This window comes from Chiloscyllium plagiosum, unplaced genomic scaffold (genome assembly GCF_037043375.1).
Source record: "Chiloscyllium plagiosum isolate Xiang-an unplaced genomic scaffold, Cpla_swu_hap1 HiC_scaffold_8, whole genome shotgun sequence".
Lineage (NCBI taxonomy): Eukaryota > Metazoa > Chordata > Chondrichthyes > Orectolobiformes > Hemiscylliidae > Chiloscyllium > Chiloscyllium plagiosum.
The window spans coordinates 103,756,802-103,782,825 of NW_028270146.1; the positions used below are offsets into that span (position 1 = coordinate 103,756,802).

Consider the following 26,024-nt stretch of genomic DNA (forward strand, 5'->3'; position numbering starts at 1 on the left):
CCTCACAGTGCCAGGGTCCCAGGTTCGATTCCAGCCTTGGGCAACTGTCTGTGTGGAGTTTGCACATTCTCCCCATGTCTGCGTGGGTTTCCTCCAGGTGTTCCGGTTTCCTCCCACATTCTAAAGATGTGCAGGTCAGATGAATTGGCCATGCTAAATTGTCCGTAGTTGTTAGGTGTATTAGTCAGAGGGGGGTAGGTTACTCTTCAGAGGGTCGGTGTGGACTTGTTGGGCCGAAGGGCCTGTTTCCATATTGTAGGGAATCTAATCTAATCTAAAAAAAGTCCATCCACGCTAACCCCATTTCCCTGCACTTTTGACCCATATTCTTCTAAGTTGAGAATGTGGTGCTGACAAAGCACAGCAGGTCAGGCAGCATTCCTGGAGCAGGAGGATTGACATTTCAGGCAAAAGCCCTTTATCAGAAAAGTCCTTCATCATCATCATCTATCGAGAAATATTTCAGTTCTAGCCTGAAACATTGATTCTCCTGCTCCTTGGATGCTGCCTGACCTACTGTGTTTTTCCAGCACCACACTCTCGACTCTGTTCTCCAGAATCTGCAGTCCTCACTTTCTCCATATTCGCTTAAATCTTTCCTATCCATATATTTATCCAAATGCCTTTTAAATATTTTAATGTATCCTCCTCAACCATTTCCACCGGCAGCTCATTTCACATGCACACCACCTTCTGTGTATAATAAAAAGCTGCCCCTCAGGTTCCCTTTATTCTTTCCCCTCTGACCTTAAACTGATTCCCTCCAGCCCTTGATTTCCCAACCCTGGGGAAAAGACTAAGTGCATTCACCCTCTCCATGCTGCTCATGATCTTATACATTTCTATAAGATCCCCCCTCAATCTCTTAAGCTGTAAAGAAAAAGTCCTAGCTTGGTCAACCTCTCCCTATAACTCAGACCCTTGAGTCCTGGCAACTTCCCAACTTTTATACTCAGTCCCCTGACTGATGAAGGCCAGTGAGCCAAAAGCCTTCTTCACTGCCCTGTCTACCTGTGACTCCACCTTCAGAGAACCGTGCACCTGAACTCCAAGATCCCTCTATTCCAATACACTCCTTAAGGTCCTACCATTCACCATCATATTCTTACCTTGATTTGACTTTCCAAAATGCAAGATCTCACACTTATCTATATTAAACTCCATTTGTCATTCCTCAGCCCACTTCCCCAGCTGGTCGAGATCCTGCTGCAATTTCTGATAACCTTGCTCACTGTCCACAATACTGCCTATTTTAGTGTCATCTGTAAATCATGCCTTGTACATTCTCATCCAAATCATTGATGTAGATAACAAACAGTTATGGACTCAGCACCTATTTTCTCAATTCACTGTAGCCAGTTGTCATACCTCTTAACTTGCTTTTATTTAGGTTTAAAGATGCTGTTTTGGCCCACATTTTTCATCCTGAAACAAACGTGACATTCTTTGTTATGATCGTTCTTGCCTAGAGTATCTCTAACTCTGAGATTAAGTAAACTTGCCTCTTTACAGATTACCATGTATAAAGTAGCTTGCTACCTAGTTGGTTTCAGTATGTGTTGTTCTAAATACACTCTTGCCACCTTCTCTAGGCTAGCTGTATTAATTTGTCCACTCTTAAAAGAAGATTAACATCACCTTCAATTATTGCACTAACTTTTAATGAGCGCCCAGTATTTCTTAATTTATACTGGGGCCTACAGTGTATCTACTAATCTCACCAGTGACATCTTTCCTTTGCTATGTCTTATTTCTACCCAAACTGATTGTACATTTTGAACCAAGATTATTTCTCAGGATGGTATTGAGCTCATGCTTTAACTACAGAGCGACTCCACCTCCTTCCCCTTTCCCTTTCTTTTTATCTTTCTGAAATTCAAACGCACCTTGATCAAGGCTAAAAACTGAATATCCATTTTTATTACTCTTGCTCCTAATGGCTCTTGAAATGAAAATATGAACTTTGCAAAACGTTAGTGTTTTAGTAATTCTTTAACACAGTTTTTACACCAGCGTAAATGTTTGTTTTTGTCGATGTATTTTATAAATGGAATTCTCGTTTTTATTTTCCAGGACCAGTTATTGTTTTGTGATGACTGTGATCGTGGCTATCACATGTACTGTCTAAACCCACCAATGGCACAGCCTCCAGAAGGTAGAGTATTACCCTGATGAGCAAGACTTGCTTGTAAAAATCATTAGATGTCTTTGTCTCTGAAGTGAGCTCTCATTTCCTTGCTTGACTCAACTGAGTGTTGTCACCTCAATGTGGACGCATTGGTTTTCTCCATTTGTCCTCCAAAGTTCCCATGCAATATCAGTTTCTGTCCTTGCCCCATTTTTTCAATATCAAGTGAATTCTCTTTTAACATCTTTTTTTTAAATTTGCTCTTGTGAATGAGTGTTGTTGGGAAGTTCAGCCTTTGTTGCCCATCCCTCCTTCCTCTTGAGAAACATTCAGTAAACGTGACTGGAATAAAGTGATGCTGATGCCATTGGATCTCCTTTTACACTGTTTCCACATGCAGTAGATTGGCTGTGTAAAGCACTAAGATCTTTCTGCTTTGTTGCAGTCTGGAGGTCTGGTAGTTCATATCACTGCACTGTCTGCCTGTACATGGCATTATGACTGGATTTGACTTTGTCAGTCCCTGATATATACCCACACAGGTGGTGAGTCAATGCAAGAAACTTGACTGTTATTTTCAGTCTTAGAATCATCAAGTGCCCTGTAGCCATAACCACCTTGGTTGAACCAATTACTGCGAGCTGCACTGGGAGTTTATGTTTGTGAATGGTGTGTGATACTGTGAGCTGTACTGGGAGTTTTGCTTGAGTGATTTGTGATACTGAGGCCTGCACTGAGAGTTTGGATTTTAAATGCTACATTCTTTCCAACCTGCAGGAAGCTGGAGTTGCCACTTGTGCCTGAAACAACTGAAGGAAAAGGCTTCTGGTTATGTGAACAAACCCTGATTTAGTGTCATCATTTTTTTAAAACATATATATATATATATATATTTTTAAGATTAGTTTTATTTAGGTGCATGTGATCAGTGTTCAACATGTTTGCACGGTGGAGCTAAAAGAAAATGAACCTGTTTTTGTTTCATTCATTGAAGCAAAGTAAACCATTGGTCATCTAGCACATATTTCAATGCTGCAATCAACCCAGGTCTGCTTCTTGTCAGCTGCCATTAGGTGTCAATGTTATGGCCAGTAAATATTCAGTTTTAAAATATTCAGTGTTTAAAATTTGCTGTGGTTACATTTTAACATGACTTTAATCCTCCATTTCCTAGGTTTTCATTCACTTTAACTTTAAAAGACATGTGGTCACCACAATATTTTACAGAATTCCATGATTTTTGATGATTTAGTAACTGGAATGACTTCTCAAATTCCAGTTTTAACGAAGACTGCGAAAATCTGCCAAGTATTATTTCTTCTATAACATGGAGTTTTACAAAACAATTGAAAAACGCAATCAAAATGTTCATACTGATACTTGTTTATTAATGCAGATACATTTCAACAAAACAAACTTAAGTGTGTAATCCATAAAACCTTTCAAATATAAAAGTTAACCACGTGTTGCTACTAGCAAACGCCATTCTAAAACCAAAAGCCAATTCTAAACACTGATTATTTTAATACTCTACACTACAGATAAAAGCCTCAGTGTTATTTTAAACTTGAAAGCTTTACATTTCAACAGCATTAGTATTTTTATATATCTTCTTTATGAACCTTAAAAACTGTCTTTATTTTCTTAATAGGCTGCCGATCCATTTATGTTTGTATATATGATAAACAGTGATTGCAGAGGGTATTTATGGGTCTTTTTGTATTGTTCAGAGGGGACCTACAATATGATCCTTCTCTGCTGTTTCATTCCTACACACCTCTACACTCTAAGATAAGCTGCTGAAAATCCCGTCAGTCTTTAAATAGTGAGCATTTCTGTGCTTTAGCGCCATTTCTTAGTGAGTTAAGAGAAGCCAATAATCCAGAATATTAGCATGTCCTCAACAGTATTTTTGCCTAATACAAATGTGAAAATAGTGTTAGTTCAAAGATGTTTATATCCTTGACACAGCCTTTCAACATACTTTCTTGTTGTTGTAGACCAGGAATTGGGAACACTGTGGGATGTATTGGGAGTGCTGCGCTGTCAAAGAAGTCTTCTTTCAAATGAGATGTTAAACTGTTTGTGCTGGTCAAGGAAATGATCCAATGGTCAGTATCAAAAGGCCAGCCAAGTTCTGATGTCTTAACTGATGCTTAGCTCTCGATCAGCATCACAAAATCAGACGATCTGATCATTATCACATTGCTCTTTGTGGAAACTTGCTGTGCATGCTTTGGGTGCTATAAGGTCATGTAATATTACATGATGTAGACTGTACCTCTTCCTATGATGTACACTGTCTGATTAGCATTTCATTGTTAGAATTAATCAATTAAACTACCAAATGAATTATCCAAAAAATTCATGTTGAAGCCTCCCCCCCCCCCCCCTCAAATATTGCCATTCTTGTCTTCTCACTCACTTGTAACAAATCACAGAATTGTGAACAATTCCTTACACGGTGCTACTGAGTCAGTTGTAATGTTGAAATCAGTCTGCTCAGATGAAGTTACAAACTTTACTGGATGAAAACGGCAATTCGATTTAGATTACCACAGAACTGGTAGTATGGGTTGCACTTTGGGTATGGAAGCTCTTGCTGCTTATAATGCTGCCTCATTACCAAGGTTGACCCTGACTAATTTAGGAGTTTAATTATTCTGTTAGGTAGCACCACAGTGAAACTCCAGCAGACCTCCAGTCTGGGCTCTAGTTGGTGTCTTAAGGCAATTAAAGAAAATCGATGCAAATTTTGTGAGGTGCCAAAGAGGTTCCCCAAAAACCCTCACTGCTGTGTTGCTAATGAATGTTCTTTATGCCTGCAATATCTTTGATAAAAGATTACTAGATGTAGACCCTACTTAATTGCCAGGCTCAATTATAGTACTTCTCAATTTTATTTATTCATTCATGGGATGAGTGCATTGCTGGCCAGCATTTATTGCCATCCCTGATCGTCCAAGAGGGCAGTTGAGTCCACCACATTGCTGTGGGTCTGGAGTTACCTGTAGGCCATACCAGGTATATATGGTAGTTTCCTTCCCTGAAAGACATTAGTAACCCAGAAAGGTTTTTCCTGACCATCGACAATCGATTTGTGGTCATCATGCAGCACCTAATTTCAGATTTTTATTGGATTCAAATTCCACCATCTGCCATGGCAGGATTCAAACTGGGACTGCCAGATCATTACCTGGGTCTGTGGATTGACAGTCTAGTGATTATGTGTTCCTCTTTGGTGTCTGCAAAGTTGATTTTTTTACTTGTATCTTAATGGCATGTGATCATTGATGGCTGGACCACCATTTATTGCTGATCCTAATTGCCTTGATAAATGTGGTGAGGATCCTTCTTAGAGTCTTGCAAACCATGTGATGTAGATACACCCACAGTACTGTTAGTGTAGGGATTTTGACCAGGTGATTCTGAAAAAAAATGGCAATATTTTTCCAGATCAGGATGATGTGTGGCTTGGAAGGGAACATGCAACTGGTGGTGTTCCCACGTATCTGCTGCCCTTGTCCTTCTGGATAGTAGAGGCTGCAATGTTGAAAGATGCAATTGAACAAGCCTTGGTGAATTGTTTCAAGTGTATTTGTAGATCCATTGGAGTCAAAGGGAGTGGAAGTTGAAGATGGCAGTACCAGATAAGTGGGTTGCGTTGCTCTGGATGAATTTGAGTTCCTTGCATGTAATAGAGCTGCATCCATCTAGGCAATCCTGACCTTCTCTATGAAAATTCAAGATGGGAAATAAATAAATAATATGTAATGCAATGGCCAACAAGTAAAAAGAATCACCAGCTAGCATCCCTATTTGTGAACTGATGGAAGTTATTCTGAGACCTTAGAAGCGGGGATTTGTAACCCCATGTCTCCTTTTTAATCTGGTATATAAGTGACCAGCCAGGTTTTGAGCTTCGGGAAGCCTGTCAGCTAAATGGAGGTGAGGGATTGCTGCTTTGGAGGTAAGTGCTTTTGAAAGTGTAAGGTCATTTGTGTTCTGAAGAAGAGAATGCTAGCAGAGCAGGCTGGACTCGAAGTATGACCTACTACTCCCAGAGCTTATTCAGTTAGGATTGTTGACTTGATGCCAATCCAACAAGTTTCAGAAGACCCCAGGTCAGACAATGGACATTAAATCAGCCTTTCCCAATTGAGCAACAATGCAGGTATGACACCAATAACTCTGATTACCTGTACTGAATAGAAGGATCATATGGTCTGTTTGATTAATTTGTCCACTTATTGATATTTTGGTCTTCTCTGCTGTGTCATAGTTATAGAGTTGTACAGCACGGATACAGGCCCTTCATTCTAAGTCATCCATGCCAATCAGATATACTAAATCAATGTAGCCCCATTTGCCACCATTTGGCCCGTGTCCCTTGGATCCCATCCTATTTCTGCACCCATCTAGATGCCTTTTAAATGTTGTAATTGCACCAGCCTCCACCACTTCCTGCTGCAGCTCATCCATACATGCACCACCCGTTGTCCTGTAGGTCCCTTTTTAAATTGTTTCCCTCTCACCTTAAACTTATGGCCCTTGGTTTTGGACTCCCCTACCCTGGGAAAAAGACATTGATTGGGTGACTATCCAATGTCCGTCATGATTTTATAAACCTCCATAAGGGTCACCCTTAAGCCTCCGATGCTTTAGGGAAAATAGCCCCAGTCTATTCAGCCTCTCCCTATAGTCCAAACTCTCCAACTTCGGCAACATCCTTGTAAATCTTTTCTGCAGTTTTTCAAGTTTAGCAATATCTTTCAGAAAGCAGGGAGACCAGAACTGAATGCTGTATTCCAAAAGTGGTCTAACCAATGTCCTGCACAGCCATAATATGACACCCCAAATTGTAAACTCAATGTACTGTCTAATAAAGGCATGTGTACAAAATGCCACCTTCACGACCCTGTCTACCTTTGACTCCACCTTCAAAAACAAATTATGACCCTTAACCCCAAGGTCTCTTTGGCCCTGATTTGTCTTACCACAATGCAACATCTCACATGTATCTAAAACTCCATCTGCCACTCCTCAGTCCATTGGCCCATCTGACTCTGAGATACCCTTGGTTTACAGTTCCCAGGCTTCTCCTTACAGTCTTTCTTAAATAAAGGCACACCATTAGCCACCCTCCAATCTTCTGGCACCTCACCCGTGGCTGTAGATGACACAAATATCTCAGCTAAAGGCCCCACAATTTCTTACCAGGTTTTCCCACAATGTCCTGGGTGACATCCTGGAGTTTAATTTACCTTTATGCTTTTTTAAGACCTCTTCTGTAATGTGATCTGTGTTTTCATGACATCAATATTTGTTTCCCTCAGTTCCCTAGCTTCCATGTCTTTTCCCCACAGTAAATACTGATTAAAATTTAGAAGTACAATAATTTGGTCAGTGCTACTGCAGTCAGGTGTCTGGCTTTTCTGTCAGGACAGTTTATTGTGCTCTTTAAATCAGGCTCCCACATCCAAGTTTCAGTTGAACAGTTGCTGATATCAGAGGATTGGGAGGTGCGGGGAACCTGGTTATGAAGTAGATAGGAGCAACTCGGTGAATGTGAGTAGTTTTTATTACCTTTCATGCGGAGCAGGAGCAGTTTTCCTTTCAGTTCCACCATTACAAACTGATCACTCGATGCAACTTGCAGATTTCTCTCCCCTCCACCCCAAACCCCCACCGCCACCACCTTGTTAAAATATTGGTCATTTTGTTGTAGGTTTTGCTACGTGACTCTAAGGAGCCCCAAAGGACCATAAGAATCTTTCCATGATGTTTTAAATAAAGACAGTTAGTTATGTTATAGATTAGGGTAACTACCCTGTAAGAGTGAGGTATGGTGAGGAGATCAGCTTCCATTAAACTACCACATCCAACATAAAGATTGGACCTACACTGCCGGCCTTATTTTGCACCCCACTCTAGTCATCTAGCCAGTTGATCTAACTAACCACTGCTTGACTTAGATTCCAGCTCAAAGCATGAAGGCTATTTATTTGGTAAGGATTGGGATGAAGGAAAAGCGTTATGCTGTCTTGTTCCTGAGCTTCAAAATAATCTGCTGCCGTAACAGTACTTACAATAGTGTCACTACAATTGCTAAAGAGTATATTCTCCAGTGGAAACACCTTTTGCATGAACCTTAACATTGCATATGGCAATTTAGATTCATTATTTTGTTTGGTCAAGCTATTGTTTGTTTCTGAAAATGAAAGTTAATTCAGTGCTGTCCTTACAGCTGCTGTCTGAAACAGGATCACTGGTAATGGATAGCAAACGTTTTCAACTGAAGTATAACTGAAGGAGTTTTCTTTTGAATGTCCGTTATAAACGACCATTTGTCTGTCTTTTTGTTTGTCTAGTAATACTTATTTTGTATGACATTACTTTTGTAACCTGAATATCCAATGGAATAAAGTCACAAATGTTTGGTGTCACATGAGATAGATATTGTTCGAGATACCCTGTCGTTCTGTTAGTTACTTACAGTGCAGACAAACAGTACAGTGTGATATTATTATACAATTTTGGGAACTGCTGTTAAATGTCCACGCAGTTAATTGAATATGTAATTTAATGGGTTGTTTCTTCCTAAAGAAAATTCATGTATAAACTATAGTTTGCAAAGAAAAACAATCATAAGTAATACATATGTTTCTTAATTCTTCAAACTTGCAGCAATTCAAGATTTGTTTTCACAGTCCTTTTAACAAAGAAAAACCAAAGGATCCTTGGATTCTTTAAATCCTTTGGAAAAGGAAGGTCTATTCTTAATAGGCCCTTCTTATACAGAATGACCTTGTTCACTAACATTGGCCTGTCAGTTTAAGGTTTCATGGTTGCAGTTGATACCCAGCTTTGCCACACACTGACTTTTGGAGACCGACATGCTCAGTTGTGCCATAATATCCACTGTTGGTGATTCCGAGACTCTTGCTCCTCCTTCATGAACAATATAGCAAAGTGAATTGTCTGTTCCTGTTATACAGATCATGAGTAGAGATTGGTTAGGGTTGTTGCAGAACAAAAATAAAACTCTGGAAACAAAGATACAGGAGTGCAGATCATCACTGTGATGGAGGAGAGGATACTGGACATCATTGCCATACTGGAAATCATGACCATCAGGTGGGGCAGATTTTCCCCAAATCCTTCTCCATGCGTTTTTACTGATTTAAAATTGTAAAGGGTTCAAGGATGTATTTTGGAGAAATATGGGCCAGGAGCAGGCAACTGGGACTAGTTTAGGATTATGCTTAGTGTGGACTGGTTAGACTGAAGGGTCTGCTTCTGTGATTTATGACTCTGCGATGATGCCTCACCTCCCATCACTGTGTGTGCGGATTTCAAATACCCAGGAACTCAAGCCTGGCCGGGTGGTAGTTCAAGAAAAAAAGACTGAAAATAAAGATGTACTGGTTCTTACTATGATGCTGGTAGCCACCAGATCATTTACGGATACCATGCTCTTTAGAAGAGGGGTAGGCACTTGATGAGTGTGCTCTACAAACAGACTAAGAGAATGTAGTATCAGTACCAACTTGCTGGTAGGTGGTTGTACACTTGTTCTGCTGCAGAAGACTCGAATGAAGATTTTGGAGGGGTATGCTATCCACAATCTCATCACCTCAACCCCATCCTCCGCCTCAAACCTCATAGTTGCCCAACCCCAAACCACGTTTCTATCTCTTACCAAAATCCACAAAACTGACTGCCCTTGTCAACAGATTGTCTCTGCCTGCTCCTGCCCTGCCCCACTGAACTCATCTCTGCTTAACTCTGTCCTATTCCCCTTGGTCCAGGAACTCTCTACATATTTGAGATATCACCCATACCCTCCACCTCCTCCCCCTCAAATTTTTAATGGATGCACTTTCTAGGTGGTTGGCCCTTAGGGCACATCATATGATTATAGGGGTTAACTTCAATCGTCTTATGGACTCCGAGGTAGACAGGATGCCCAGAGGTCTCATGGGCATATCCCCGCAATCCAGACAACTGGTGGACCTGAGTGGGGAGTTGGGGCTGGTAGATGTGCGAAGATGTCTTCACCCTGAGAGTAAGGGCTTTACCTTCTTCTCTAACCCACACAGGTGCTACACTAGGATTGACATGTTTTTTGCCCTACCAGCCTTTTTGGATTCAGTGCTGTCTCGTAGAATTGGGAACATAGACTTTTCTGACCATACGGCAGTGTATTTGGAGGTTAAGGCCAGAGGCAATGGGACAGGCTCACAGCATTGGCGCATGGGTCTTTTACTCCTGAAGGACAGTAAATTTATTGAGTACTTCTCGCAAGAATTTAAACTTTTTTGGGATACTAATTCAGGTACTCAGTAACCCATCAGTGCTCTGTGAGAATGCCAAGACCTATGCAAGGGGTTTGATTCTTACTCGGTCACCCAGAAGCGGCAGAGGGGAGAGCAGCAGCATATGCTTGAGGCCCAGATAAAGGCAACATACTTTGACAGGCAATCTGTGACCAAGTTGCAGTGGATTACAACCCTCAGGGCTGCTCTGAACTCTGCGCTCACTCAGACAGCAAAGAGAGTGATCTCTTTTGCGAAACAGAATTTGTTCGAGTATGGTGATTATCCGGATAGATAACTAGCATATCTGGCCAGGAGGAAGCGTGCCCCCCAATCTATCATATCCATCAGACAGTGTGCTGGTACTCTTACTTGCGATTCCAAAGATTAACGCGGCATTTAGGAAATTCCATTCTGAGTTGTACTGGTCGGAGGGCTGGTGAGGACAGGTTGGTGAAGGTGGAGTTCTTTTTTAAGAACTTGGACCTCCCAGGTGTAACTTCAGAGCAGGCGTCCCTTTTGGATATCCTTCTGACAATCCAAGTGATACAGGAGGTAGTGAGGCAGCTCCAAAGTGGTAATGCGCCCGGCCCGGATGGATTTCAGGACGAGTTTTATAAGGAGTTTATAAACATGCTGGCCGGGCCAATGTTGGACATGTACAATCATTCGTACAGTTAGGACTACCTCCCATCCTGTCTGAGAGAAGCTAATATCTCCCTTATTCTCAAGAGAGGGACAGCTCCAGAGGATTGTGCTTCGTACAGGCCCATATCACTGTTAAACGTGGATTTTAAAATTCTGTCGAAAAGGCTGGCACTGAGGTTGGTGAAGGTCTTGCCCTCTGTTGTAAAGGAGGACCAAAATGATTTTATTAAGGGTCACAGGTCCTCTAACAACATTAGAAGAGTACTCAACATGGTGCAGGTGTGCCAGCAAGGGTCGATTCTGAGCTTGGTAGTCTCCCTGGATGCAGAGAAAGCATTTGACTGGGTGGAGTGGCAGTACCTCTTTTATGTCCTTGGGACGGCCTTCGCCAGGTGGTGGCAGTATTATATAACGATCCTAAGGCAGTGGTTCTCACTAACAGCATAAGATTAAAACTGACAATTTTAGTATTGGTAGAGGTAGCCAACAAGGATGCCCTCTCTCACCGCTGCTGTCTATATGAGTGATTGAGCCGCTGGCAGAGACTATCCGGAGGGACCCCAATATAGTTGCCCCGGAGGTGAGATCAGGGGGGCATAAAATCATCCTTTATGCAGACAACGTTCTTCTTTTTCGATCTAACCTGACCATATCTGTGCCCCATTTAATACAAAAGATGAATTTATTTAGCTCTTACACGGGGTATAAAATCCGTTTTATGAAGTCGGAGGCCAAGCCTGTGGAAGTCTTGTCAGATTACCCGATCTTGGGGATGGAACCGAATTCCCTTTCAGGTGGTCACAGGGAGGTTTCCTGTATTTAGACATTTTTATTACTCCGGCCTTTGATCAATTGCTGGAGAAGATAAGATAGGACCTTTAGTGTTGGGAGGCTTTACACCGACACCACTCCCCACCTTTTCCTCTGCTACATTGATGACTGCATTGGTGCAACCTTGTGCTCCCACGAGGAGGTTGAGCAGTTCATCAACTTCACCAACACATTCCACACAGTGGCACAGTGGTTAGCACTGCTGCCTCACAGCGCCAGACACCCGGGTTCAATTCCCACCTCAGGCGACTGACTGTGTGGAGTTTGCATGTTCTCCCCGTGTCAGCGTGGGTTTCCTCCCACAGTCAAAAGATGTGCAGGTCAGGTGAATTGGCCATGTTAAATTGCCCGTAGTGTTAGGTAAGGGGTAAATGTAGGAATATGGGTGGGTTACGCTTCGGCGGGTCGGTGTGGACTTGTTGGGCCGAAGAGCCTGTTTCCACACTGTAATGAAATCTAATCTAATCTAATCTAATCTAAATTCACCTGGACCATCTCTGACACCTCCCTCCCCTTCCTGGACCTCACCATCTCCATCAATGACGACCGACTCAGCACCGACATTTTTTACAAACCCACTGACTCCCAAAGCTACCTGGATTACACCTCCTCCGACCCTACCTCCTGCAAAAATGCCATCCTGTATTCCCAATTCCTCCGCCGTATCTGCTTCCAGGAGGACCAGTTCCACCAACGAACAAACCAGATGGCCTCCTTCTTTAAAGACCGCAATTTCCCTTCCCACGTGGTTGAAGATGCCATCCAATGCATCTCATCCACGTCCTGCACCTCTGCCCACAAACCCCACCCCTCCAACCGCAACAAGGGCAGAACCTCCCTGGTCCTCACCTTCCTCCCCACCAACTTCCGCATAAACTGCATCATCTGCCGCCATTTCCACCACCTACAAACGTACTCCCCATCCCTATCCGCCTACCGCAAAGACCGTTCCCTCAGTCAGGTCCACGTCCCCCAACAACCCACCCTCCCCTCCTGGCACCTTCCCCTGCCACCGCAGGAATTGCAAAACCTATGCCCACAACTCCCCCTCCCCTCCCCACCTCCGTCTTAAGGCCCCAAAGAAGCCTTCCACATCCATCAAAATTTCACCTGCATTTCCACCAATGTCATTTATTGTATCCATTGCTTCCGATTTGGTCACCTTTACATTGGGGAGACTGAACACCTTCTCGCAGAGTGCTTTAGGGAACATCTCTGGGACGCCCGCCAATCAACCCCACCGCCCCATGGCCCAACATTTCAACTCCCCCTCCCACTCTGCCAAGGACATGCAGGTCGTGTATCTCCTCCACCGCCACTCCCTCACCACCCAACACCTGAAGGAAGAACGCCTCATCTTCTGCCTCAGAACCCTTCAACTCCAGGGCACCAATGTGGACTTCACCAGTTTCCTCATTTCCCCTCCCCCCACCTTACCCCAGTTCCAAGCTTTCAGCTCAGCACCATCCTCGTGACCTGTCCCACCTGTCAATCTTCCTTCCCACCTATCAGCTCCACCTTCCTCTCTGACCTATCACCTTCACCCCCATCTCCATCCACTACGGCTCTCTCAACTACCTGCGCCCCAGCCCCACCCCACCCATTTATCTCTCCAGCCTCATTCCTGATGACGGGCTCCTGCCCAAAATGTCGATTTTCCTGCTCCTCAGATGCTGCCTGACCTGCTGTGCAATTCCAGCACCACTCTAATCTTGACTCTAATCTCCAGCATCTGCAGTCCTCACTTTCACCTCTACCAATATCCTGGGGTTGGCTGGAATAGCTTTGGTTAAATGTTCTTCCTAATTTATTGTATCCCATGTGAATGCCCCCTCTGATGCTACCTAGGCAAACGTTACGGAGGCTTAACAGCTGCCCCTGTTCTTTCATCTGGTTGCGCAGGTGACCTCTTATTAAGCTTCCTAAATTGTAGCTTCCACATGGAATGGAGGGGTGTTCTTGCCAGATTTCAAGAAATATCAGTGAAGTTCCCTATTATCCTATGTGAATGATTGGGCTTGCCGAGGTCAATTTGGCTGGACAGCTAGGTCCCCCTCATTAATTTGCTGTTATGGACAAGATGAGGACTGTTATGGATCATTGCAGAAACCCAATTGTCCATAACATGGTTAAAGCATTGAGAATGATGCGGCACGGTGGCACAGTGGTTAGCACTGCTGCCTCACAGCGCCAGAGACCCGGGTTCAATTCCCGCCCCAGACGACTGACTGTGTGGAGTTTGCACGTTCTCCCCATGTCTGCGTGGGTTTCCTCCGGGTGCTCCGGTTTCCTCCCACAGTCCAAAGATGTGCAGGTTAGGTGAATTGGCCATGCTAAATTGCCCGTAGTGTTAGGTAAGGGGTAAATGTAGGGGTATGGGTGGGTTGCGCTTCGGCGGGTCGGTGTGGACTTGTTGGGCCGAAGGGCCTGTTTCCACACTGTAAGTAATCTAATCTAGAAAGTGAGGGCAATTTTATATGAAACTTCCCTTATACGCTGTAATGTTCTATGTTCTATTTGTCACTGTTCAGTTCCATTAATTTCCCCATTGTTGATGATTCACTGAAGCTAATTTTATTTCAACTCTGTCCCCGATCTTCTGTGAATTTCTTTGAGACTTGCAGCAAGCTCCCTCCTTTTCTGCTGTGAATATTGAAGCAAAATAATCATTCAGCATGTCTGCCATTCCCCATAAACATTGAAAATATCCCCACTCTCAACCTTAATTAATTGTACTCTTACCCAACCACTTTCTCTTTATGAAAGTTCTCTTTTACATTCCTTGCGAGTTTCCTTTCATGATCCTTTTTAGCCACACCTATAAACCCTTTGTTTGTCTTTGTCCCATTCGGTGAGATCTTTGTGTTTTTATAAGCTCTTTATTTTTGTTCTGTCCCTCACCTCCTTAGGTGTCCATGGCTGTTTTTATTTTGTGAGGTGGAGCTTTTCTTCTCATGGGTGAAAACTGTTTATGAATAGCACTCTTCACTGTTCCTCTGTTATTTTACCTTCCCAGGTTATCATGGATAGTCTCTGCCTCATCCGTTAAAGTCTGCCTTACTTAAATTCAAAATTCTACTGTTCAATCTTTGCTTATCTCTTACAACCACTGCATTAAACTCAATCAAGTAATGTTCACTATTTGAAACACTCATGAACAGCCTGGTCACTAATTACATCTTCTTTAGGTTGGAAGCCATCAGGGCCAGGGGACTTTGATGCAAAATATCTGTTTAAGCCCTCTATTTCTTCATTCCCCATAACCATCTCACCAGATTCATTTTTTAAGGAGCACATGTTCACTTCGACCTCTCTCTTCCTTTATATATATTTACTGTTTTTATATTCCTCACAAGTTTGCCCTCAGTTTTCTTTTTCTTTTTAATCCTTCTTTTCTGGATTCTGAATTTAGTCAGTCTTTGGGGCTATCATTGACTTTTACCTCCTTATACACTTCTTTCAACTCTCAACTTCCTTAATTAACCAATTATGGCTAATCTTGCTCAAGAACGGAGATTGACTCCTAACTGGTTGGGGATGAGAGTGTTCAGGACAGACCTGAGAAGGGAAAGAGCTGTTTCTACTTTGCAGTGGAAAGTATCTCAAACCTGAAGACAGCCACTTTATTTCCCCTCATCAATTGCCATAATAAATCAGAGGCTTTTGTAAGTGTGAATCAATCACCCTGAGCATTCTGCAAACAAGTAGAAGGACCTGGAGAAAGAAAATTGAGAAGCAGCATTCTGAACAGTAAAAGGATCATCTCAGCAAACCTTGTGAACTGCTTTCCCAGTCTTCCCACCCACCATGACATCCATGTATTTTTGGTCTGTCTGTATGTGCATGCAGAGGAAGGATTTTGAAAATGGGTTAGAGTTCTAACAAGTTGATTTGCATGTCAATGGTTCATAATTGTTTATCTGGAGTTAGAATTGAATTATTTGTAATAAGTAGTAATTCTTGTTTAGTACAAAGACCTGGTCCATGTTTTCTGTCAACCTGGGTCAAAAAGATGGAGCAATTATGGAATTCTGTGTCCTTTCCAAAATCTTTTGCAAAGTCTCTGGGAGTAATGGGGCTTGGTTTCCAGCACGCTGCCCCAGCTAGGGGTGACACACAACACAATCTAGTGACATCACAGCACAACTCTAAGAATGAATATCCTTTATTGTGTCTATGAAAAGGAATGACAAGTTGATTACAGACTGACTTTGAAACAAGTTTTCATCCATCCATCATCTCAGCCAATCAGGATGACAAGTGAGTAACTCCTGGTAATTGGGGAGCAATGAGGTTACACTGACATTGCCAGAATCCCACCATCTTTGGCGATCTCTGGGAGAGGAGTAGAATTACCCTCCAACTCCCACCTTGCTCCACAAAGTAATTCAATTTCCCCAAGCCCAATCCCACTCCAAGACTGCCGCTGTGGCTACCTTTATAAAAAGGAAGTGTACACATTGGGCAGGTTGTTCACTCTATACAAACAAGCCTGCTCAAACCCTGTAGTGGGCTGTGAGAAGGTTAGGTTCTATACTAGTGTATGTGTGCAATTCCAGATACCAAGAGTTATTGTAATCTGGCTGAGAATACACAAACTGAGCTCCCTCTTCTCTTTCCAAGGTCCTGTTGTCAGTCATTGCAAATGGTAAACCTAGAGAGGAGAAGATTTTATATTTAGTAGATTATTTTATGCTGAGTCAATGATCATCAGCTTGCTGCCATTTATCAATGAATATTGGAAGTTTTCCAGGCAGTGAGAGACTGTGGATCTTCCACCTGTAGAACAGAATTCTCTGAGTCTCAATATCCAGTTTCTCTCCTCTTCCCCTTGTAGCTTTGTAAATTCCTTTTTCTGCCCAAGCATTTAGCTCATTATCTCTTGGACAGTCTAATCTGTCACCAAGGGCAGCACGTTCCCAAATCACAGCTGCTCTCAGTTGCGCCAAAATTCTCCTTCCCTCCCACACCTGTTTGTTTTGCAAATTTCTGAAATACTGCTCTCTGGATACTGACTGTCCCTGCCATTTCAAAACTACTTTCCCTTGATTCTGACAGCCTTTATTAAAATTTCCCCTTTTCTGCCCTCCCAAAAAATCATATAATCAAAAATGGAGCCCATTGCTCCTCTTGCTCCATCCTGGTAACTCTCCTCTGCAGCCTGTCAAAGACCCCACCATCCTTTCTAAAGTCGAATCCTTTGCAGCAGGTGGTTTCACAGATTCAACCTTTTCTTATTGTTACCATGTTATTTATCAGTTCCACAGCAGCGTTCAGAGCTCCATTGCATCACACTGTTTCTAAACATATGGATTGCACTTCATGTTGAATTGAGATTGTTGACTAATTTGCAACATATAATAGAGGAACTCATTATTGCTCTACATTGTGTACCTTGTGTTTAAGAATATGCGTGGCTTTCAGTCCCACCATGTCCAAATCCTGGAAGAGATGGAAGATACCATCAGAAACAAGACTAGCTTCACACAAGACCTGGCCAAGAAATCACAGCTGCATTGAACTCCCTTTCCCTCACTGATCAGCTCAAAGCTCCTCACTGATCAGTCAAACATTGTTTTTTCAATCCTGCTGATTTCTGATTTATTTTCTTTCCCCACTGGTTTCTGCCCCTCAGGACGATGAGGTCAAAATCCACCTCAGTCATACTGCTGTAAGCATTGTCCTGAACCAGGTCCTTGTGTTATCTTGCATCTACGTCTTTTTGACACAATGTGCAACCAAGGCCCCACCACCTCCACCTTCTCCACGGACAAGGATGATCCTCTGGCGCTATTTCAAGGAAGAGTGGGAGGTTCTCTTTAGTCTCCAGGCCAGTGTTTATCCACCAACTGGTTTTGTGGGGAAAAAAATCTGATTATTACTGCATCTTTGTTGGTGGGATCTTTCTATGTGAAGATTGGCTGCGGAATTGGCATTATAACGGTGAGCATATTTAAAAAATCTTCAAAAGGTCGGGCAGAAGTCTGGAGTGTTGATTGGGAGGGATGGGGGAATTGCGAAGAGGAGATTGCTTCTCAATTCAATATCACAGCACCAATTGTGCATGAGGTTTTGAGGGACAGATTTGTGTGAAAGGTATTCATGATGTTACTGCATTAAGAGCCTCGCTCTAATTTACTGACATAACCCCACCCTGTTCTGACACCTCATGTTCTCACAGCTGAACCCATTGATCACTGGGATCCTGTGATGTATCCTCCTAACCTTCCTAACACTATGCTCCTAATGCAGCCTGTACAAGGCTCCTTACAGTTTAAGGCTGGGAGCCTCAGGGGGTGGAGAGATAAATGGGATGGGGGTGGGGCTGGGGAGAAGCCCATCCCATTTATCTCTACACCCCCACTGAGACTCCCAGCCTCATTTGTGATTAAAGGCTCCAGCCTGATTTTCCTGCTCCTCGGATGCTGCCTGACCTGCTTTGCTTTTCCAGCAACACACTCAACTCTGATCTCCAGCATCTGCAGACCTCACTGTCTCCTTACAGTTTAAGCATAGTTTCCATCCTTTTCAGTTTTTTTCTGCTTCATGCAACTCACTCATTTCTATCCAACTTTTAAAGCCAACATTAAAATGTGTGCACTAGATTTCTCACCTTTAGGCCCAAAGAGAGCTCCATAACAGGGTGTGCTGCAATAAGGCTGCCCATTGTGCTGCAACACAAAACAAGTATTTTTTAAAGAGGGAAGGAGACAATAACCAGTGCCTTTCCTGAGCAGGCGGATACAAATTAAAAGAGAACTTACTTCAGAGAAAGAACCAGCTGTCAAAGTCTTGTTGCATTTTCCACATTTCAAACAAGATTTGTGCCAATCCTTTCCATGGTATGAGACTTTCTCAGCTGGAATCCAAAGTGGCAAAAAAAAAAATCACCATTACAACGAGATGGACAAAACGCCCTCATCACAAGAGCTTTTGCAACAAGTTTGGTAACCGCGTAAGAACTGTTAGCTCTTCATAGGATTCTGTCAGGTGGGCCCTATTCGCTTTAAAAAGGCCACAGTCCCTTGAGAAGAACAAACCTTTTGCAACACAGGAGGTTAAGGGCCATCTTGGCATCAGGAAATGGCGACAGGAACAACGACATCTTACTGCAATTGTACAGGGCTTTGGCGAGACAACAACTAGAGTACTGTGTGGAGTTTTGATGTTCTTCTCGAAGGAAGGATGTTCTGGCTATGGAGGGAGGGCAATGAAGGTTTACCACAGATTCCTGGGATGGAATAACTGACGCATGGAGTGATTAGATCGGTTAGGACTATATTTACTGGAGTTCAGAAGAATCTGACAGAAACCTACAAACTTCTAACAGAACTCAGCTGGAGTGTAAACATAGTCAAGATGTTCCCAATGATTAGAGACTCTAGAACCAGGAGCCACAATCGAAGGATATGGGGTAGGCAATTTAGGACTGAAATCTCTTCACGCACTTAAGTGGTAGATGGAGTTTAATTTAGATAAATGCAAGATGCTGCATTTTGGGAAAGCAAATGTTAGCAGGACTTATACACTTAATGGTGAGGTCCTGGGGTGTGTTGCTGAACAAAGACCTTGCAGTGCAGGTTCATAGTTCCTTGAAAGTAGAGTTGCATGTAGGTAAGATAATGAAGAAGGTGTTTGGTATGCTTTCCTTTATTGAGTATTGAGTACAGGAGTTGGGAGGTCTTGTTGCGGCTGTACAGGACATTAGTTAGGCCAATGTTGGGATATTGCATGCAATTCTGGTCTTCTTCCTATCAAAAGGATGTTGTGAAACTTGAAAGGGTTCAAAAAAGATTTACAAGGATGTTGCCAGGGTTGGAGGATTTGAGCTACAGGGAAAGGTTAAATAGGCTGGGGCTGTTTTCCCTGGAGCGTCGGAGGCTGAGGGGTCATGATTTTATAAACCTCATTATAGAGGTTTATGAAGGACATGGATAGGAATAATAGTCAAAAAGTCTCTTCCCTGGGGTGGGGAAGTCCAGAACTAGAGGGCATAGGTTTAGGGTGAGGGGGAAAGATACAAGAGAGACATAAGGGGCAACTTTTTCACACAGAGGGTGATACATGTATGGAATGAGCTGCCAAAGGAAGTGGTGGAGGCTGGTACAATTGCAACATTTAAAAGGCACCTAGATGGGTATATGAATAGGAAGGATTTGGAGGGATATGGGCCGGGTGCTGGTTGGTGGGACTAGGTTGGGTTGGGATATCTGGACGGGTTGAACCAAAGGGTCTGTTTCCATACTGTACATCTCTATGACTCTATGATTCTGCCACAGAAAATGGTTGAAGCTCAAGGAGAGGTGATGGTCAAGTTGTATTATTACTGGACTATTAATCCAGAGACCCAGGTAATATTTTGGGGACCTGGGTTCAAATCCTGTCATGGCAGATGGTAGAATTTGAATGTAATAAAAGTCTGGAATCATTAATCTAATGATGACCATTGTCAATTGTCAGAAAACCCGATCTGGTTCACCGATGCCTTTTAGGGATGGAAACTGCCATCCTTACCTGAATGGCCTTATCCTGCTCTTATTTTCTATGTCTCTCGTTTTATCCTCACACACAATTAGATTAGATTGGAATACTTTACAGTGTGGAATCAGGCCCTCCGGCCCAACATGTCCACACCGACCCGCCGAAGCGCAACCCACCCAGACCCCTACATTTACCCCTTACCTAACACTACGGGCAATTTAGCATGGCCAATTCACCTTACCTGCACATCTTTGGACTGTGGGAGGAAACCGGAGCACCCGGAGGAAACCCACGCAGACACGGGGAGAACGTGCAAACTCCACACAGTCGCCTGAGGCGGGAAATGAACCTGGATCTCTGGTGCTGTGAGGCAGCAGTGCTAACCACTGTGCCCACAATTGCCACTTGGTTGATGAATAAAAGAGAAACCAGAATAGTTAGTTAGAGGATGTTGATTCCATCTGAATCTACACACCTGGAACACACAAGGGTCAGATGCCAAGCAGGTTTTAAACACTCTGCCCATATTCACTCCTCATTCTACAGAGGACAAGTAGCTAATATGTAAATCCAACATTCCTCCTAGTTCAGTTTAGCTTTCTCACCAATGAGATCTGGTTATATGATTCCTCTGTCACTGAGAAACACGATGGGAGTGGGAGCTATTCCACACATTGCAGAGGTCAGCGAGTGCAATTGGCAATGGGGAAGGACTAATACAAGGCAATGTTAATGCAATGGGTGTGTAACTGGTGACTGAGTTTCTGTGGGTGTCAATGTGAGGCTGTGTATTTTTAGTTGGAAGGAGGAAGAGCTCAGAGACAGTCTGAATAGGAGACTCTGGAGGGGTAATGGATTCACAAATTGTTCACACTTAACGGCCATAGTTTGGGTGAACATGTATTACAATTGCAAACAGGTTTCTGCAGTCATAACAAATGAGGGCATATCTAAATGGTGATAGTGCTGAATCTGTGGAGGATCAGAGCAAGATTTGTGGGACACAGGCCATTAAAATGTCATGACCAGATACAAGAAATAATCATAAAAGCTAACAGAATGCCAGCCTTTATATGGAGAGGAGGAGAGAACACAGGTGCAGAGCTAATACCACAAACTCTGCTTCATTCCCAGCTGGACTATACCTGAACTCAGAACGTGGGACACAGGAGTAAGGAACATCACAGCCTGATAGCCAGGGCTCTGGGGATACTGAGGGGCAGAGACTGCTGTGCCCAGGTCAGGGAGCAGAGCAGGATCACTGTGGCTGGGAGTCAGGGACCAGGGTAAGGTGTCTGTGCCTGGGTTAAGGGCATGATGGCTGTACCCAGGGCAGGGTGCCTGTGCCAGGGTCAGGGGCAGATGGCTGCACCCAGATAAGGGGTAAGGGTAACTGCACCTGGGTCAGGGCTGCTGTGACAGGGTTGGGGTCAGACCAGGGAAGCTGTGCCCTAGTCCGGGGTCAGGGCCAACTGTGCCCGGGTCAGAGATTAGGGCGGGGCCCAGAATTTCTGCCTTGCCTTGAGATCATCCCATCAGTGAGATTAGATGGTCAGGATGACCAGGAGACACTTTGTGCCTGTGAACAACCGACTAGCAGTATTCCTGCATCAATGCTCAGCCTGTTCGACTTCATGGTGTGGCTTGGTCAGGAAGTTCCACAATCAGAGCCGAGATCAAGTGTTCAGGGACATTACCCAGTGCAGCACAGGGACCTCCCCGACAGACACTGTCCAAAACTTCGAACCAGATCTTTCACACACAACACTTGGAACCATATATACAAAGGATACTTGAAGATTCAAACTCTGTTCTGCGTAGGTACAGGAAACTAAATTGATTGTTTACTTTAAACCTGAAATGGGTACATTTCTGAAAGCTGAGTCAATGCTACATAAATCACTCTGACATCATTTAATGTAAAACCATGCTGGAGGAGTCAAATGACCTCCTCCTGTTCTGATATTCCAGAACAAGTACTAGGGTTCACTTTGAGAGAGAACAGCATTGAAAAATCAGACCGCTTCCATTAAACCATGGTTAAATTAAACACCATATCTTCATCCAGGACCAATGGGAACTGGGATTCAGTATAAGAAAAGTGACAGGGGGGCTTGTTCTGCTGGAAGCTAAATGGAGAAATGTACAATTGTCAACTTAATGAAAACATTAATGCTGATGGAGCTCTGGAAGGAATCAAGATAGTAGCAGTTTGAAGATGGCCAGTGAGTTACTGGAAAACAAGGGTGATTTCTGAAGCTTCAAATCAATGTGCAGGGGTCACAGGGAGGTGGGGAAATCATGAGGAGTGAGCTTCATAATAAGGTGGAGGGTGACTTTGCAAAATGCCAATGCAAGGGACCCCGAAGAAATATTGTACCTCGGTGACTATCTCCAACGTTAGTGTGAAATCAGAGGGAATTCTTGAAAGCTGTAATATACCTTTGACTTAGTCCCAGGGACATGGAATGAATCTTAAAAAGATTTTGTAAGAAAAAGGTCACTCTTGGGCCAGTGAAGACAAGAACTGAGTCTAAAGCTTAAAGGCAAAATACTGTGGATGCTGGAAATCTGACATACATACAGAGAACGCTGGAGAAACTCAGCAGGTCTGACAGCATCAGTGGGGAGAGTGTCCTGACAAATAATCACTCGACTTAAAACATTAACTCTGTTTTCTCTCCACAGACGCTGCCTGGCCCACTGAGTTTCTCCAGCGTTCTCTGGGTTTGGTTGAGTCTATTCCTTACAAGGGGAAAGTGAGGACTGCAGATGCTGGAGATTCGGGTCAAGATTAGAGTGGTGCTGGAAATGCACAGCAGATCAGGCAGCATCCAAGGAGCAGGAAAATCGACATTTCAGGCAGGAGCCCTTCATCAGGAATGAGGCTGGAAGCCTGGGATGTGGAGAGATAAATGGGAGTGGGTGGGGCTGGGGAGAAGGTAACTGAGAGTACAATAGGTGGATGGAGGTGGGAATAATGGTGATAGGTCAGAGAGGAGGGTGTAGCTGATAGGTGGGAAGGAAGATTGACAGATAGGACAGGACATGAGGATGGTGCTGGTATACCTTACAAGACAATCCTCTGATACTAAATTAGTAGAACTTACTGTTTAGTTCTTTCTAATATACAACAAAATTTGTTTTTGTTTAGAACATAAAATCTTGTGGTACACTTTTGAGAGTCAATTGCAGGATGTTCTAATTTTTTCTTTAAATATTAACAGCCACTAACAGGATGACAACAGTAACCCATGTCAATAACAAATTGCATCATCTCTGTACAACAGAGGAAACATGTCCAAAATCCTTCTCCAGTAGGGTAATCAGGAAAAGAGATAAAAAGAGACTGCGAGATGATCGGTCAGGAGAAAGAGTTTGCTCAAAAGGGATAGGTTTGAAGGAATGTTTGAAAGGAGGAAGGAGAGATAGAGCCCGAGAGGTACAGGGAAGGAGCTGAGTTCCCAGGAAGCTGAAGGCGACGATGAAGTGATTAAAATCAGGGATTCGCAAGAGGTCAGATGAAGATTTTAGTGTTGCAGGAGAAATAAAGAGGCAGCACAAAATAAAATAGCCTAAGGTGTCCAAACCCATGTCACATTGACTTGGAATAGTTTCAAGGATTACCCTAAGAATAAATCACCAGTTTGGTCCAGGAGGGTCTGGGCACATTCAGGAATAACTTGAGCACTGAGTGAACCTTAACATGAGGCAGCATGTTGGCTCAGTGGTTAGCACTGTTGCCTCTAAGCGCCAGGGACCCAGGTTCAATTCCAGCCTCAGGTGACTGTCTGTGTGGAGTTTGCACACTCTCCCCATGTCTGCGTGGGTTTCCTCCCACAGGCCAGGTGAACTGGCTATGCTAAATTGCCCGTAGTGTTAGGTACATTAGTCAGAGGGAAACAGGTCTGGATGGGTTGCTCTTCAGAGGGTCAGTGTGTACTGGTTGGGCCAAAGGGCCTGTTTCCACACTGTACGGAATCTAATCTAATCAAGGTTAAATCATGCAATCGTATAGATTGGCAGTATGCCTGCTAGCTTGATCTCTGCATGGATGATCAGAAGAGGGGGGCTGTTACACTGGCCTGTCATGCTTTCAGATGACAAACAAACCTGAAGACTTTCATCTGCACTGCTCTCGCTCAGTCACTCAGAGAGGAAGCCGAATGTCGCATCCTGTTAACACCACGCCGAAAAGATTGTATCTGCTCTTTTTTTCAAAGAAAAAGGATTTTGACGGATCTTTCTCTAAATTTCTAACGTCACCTTCAAACGAAATGCAAACGGACAGCCCAGAATCGTGAAGGGAGCCAGTGTCCCAGTCCCGAGAACAAAAAAGCAGCAGTTCTCGAGGAAAAAAAACCCAGCAGCAAATTGACACTGTCACTCACAGAACACTTCCCATTAAAACCGCGATCCCAGTCACCAACAAGTGGCACAGGACACAACACAGAGAGAGAGACAGAGACAAGTGGAAGATGCATTCACCCCTCGTAAAGTTTGAGAAAGATATAAATTTAAGCCAAAGATGTTTTACAAAGCAACAAGATTGTGACATTCCTCACCAAAATACACCTCCTTTCCACACTTCGGGCATTTGGGCATGTTTGATCTGGACTTGTCTGCACCGTCACACCAACTCGTAGCTAGCTCCAAACTCTCTCAATCTCTTGAGGCAAGAAGTCTGTTTTTATATTTCCGCTCTATTTTTTGCACACGTTAGAATAATGGACCCACCCAATTGCACACGGAACCCGCAATCGGTGCAAATCAGATTGCAAAATCCGGATCCTTACCCAGGCAGGAAGGAAGGGAGGGTCAGTGCATGCTAACAGATAGCTATGGAGCAGATAACATTTTGCCTTCACATCAGCAACATTCTGTTCGAAACAAGTACTGATTCTCTTGGCTTGTCAGACTGACAGTACACCCGCCGTTTGCAATCCTACATCAGTGTCCAGACCAGATTACCACAGCTCTCTCAAAGGGCAGCGAGGGTTGGGTGGTGAGTGCAGGCCTCAGCTGGCGACGCCCACATCTCATGAAATGAGTAAAACAATAAGATCCCAACCCACTCCACCCTCAACCCCAAACCTAAGTCTGGCCATCCTCAGTGCCAGAGATGCAGCTCCACTCAGAAAATCAGCCTTCAGGGAAGTGGCTTGTGGGATATAGGTAAATTAACGTTTCTTCTGTTAGGAAGGAAGATGTGTTGGACATTTTGAACAACTTGAGGATAGACAAGTCCCCGGGCCTGACGGGATATATCCTAGGATTATGTGGGAAGCAAGAGAGGAAATTGCAGTACCGTTGGCAATGATCTTCTCGTCTTCACTGGCAACGGGGGTGGTACCAGGGGACTGGAGAGTAGCGAATGTTGTGCCCCTGTTCAAAAAAGGGAATAGGGATAACCCCGGGAATTACAGGCCTGTTAGTCTTACTTCAGTGGTAGGCAAAGTAATGGAAAGGGTACTGAGGGATAGGATTTATGAGTATCTGGAAAGACACTGCTTGATTAGGGACAGCCAGCACGGATTTGTGAAGGGTAGGTCTTGCCTTACAAGTCTTATTGAATTCTTCGAGGAGGTGACCAAGCATGTGGATGAGGGTAGAGCAGT

General features: G+C 43.7%; 2 protein-coding genes across 6 annotated transcripts in view; one reads left to right on the top strand and one right to left on the bottom strand.

Annotated features, from left to right (window-relative positions):
* dpf3 (double PHD fingers 3) overlaps positions 1 to 8,576 on the top strand; it is a 143,134-nt gene extending 134,558 nt beyond the window's left edge. For all 3 annotated transcript variants that reach the window (XM_043698365.2, XM_043698366.2, XM_087990186.1), the window contains 2 exons: positions 2,074 to 2,155; positions 2,906 to 8,576. In XM_043698365.2, the coding sequence (XP_043554300.2) occupies positions 2,074 to 2,155; positions 2,906 to 2,976 (153 nt within the window). In that variant the 3' untranslated portion in view covers positions 2,977 to 8,576. The remainder of the gene's footprint in view (positions 1 to 2,073; positions 2,156 to 2,905) is intronic.
* On the bottom strand, positions 5,471 to 25,125 carry crip1 (cysteine-rich protein 1). 3 transcript variants are annotated; one of them, XM_087990187.1, is made up of 5 exons: positions 24,972 to 25,125; positions 18,690 to 18,784; positions 18,539 to 18,596; positions 17,320 to 17,367; positions 5,471 to 5,861 (listed from the first exon to the last, which is right to left on the bottom strand). In XM_087990187.1, the coding sequence occupies exons 1-4, from the start codon at positions 25,009 to 25,011 to the stop codon at positions 17,327 to 17,329; spliced, it is 234 nt and encodes a 77-aa protein (XP_087846313.1). In that variant the 5' UTR covers positions 25,012 to 25,125; the 3' UTR covers positions 5,471 to 5,861; positions 17,320 to 17,326. The 3 variants fall into 3 exon arrangements, with proteins under 3 accessions (XP_087846313.1, XP_087846314.1, XP_043554309.1); XM_087990188.1 differs by lacking the exon at positions 5,471 to 5,861 and adding an exon at positions 8,694 to 9,115; XM_043698374.2 differs by lacking the exon at positions 5,471 to 5,861 and adding an exon at positions 16,073 to 16,579.
* Between the last annotated feature and the right edge of the window lie 899 nt (positions 25,126 to 26,024).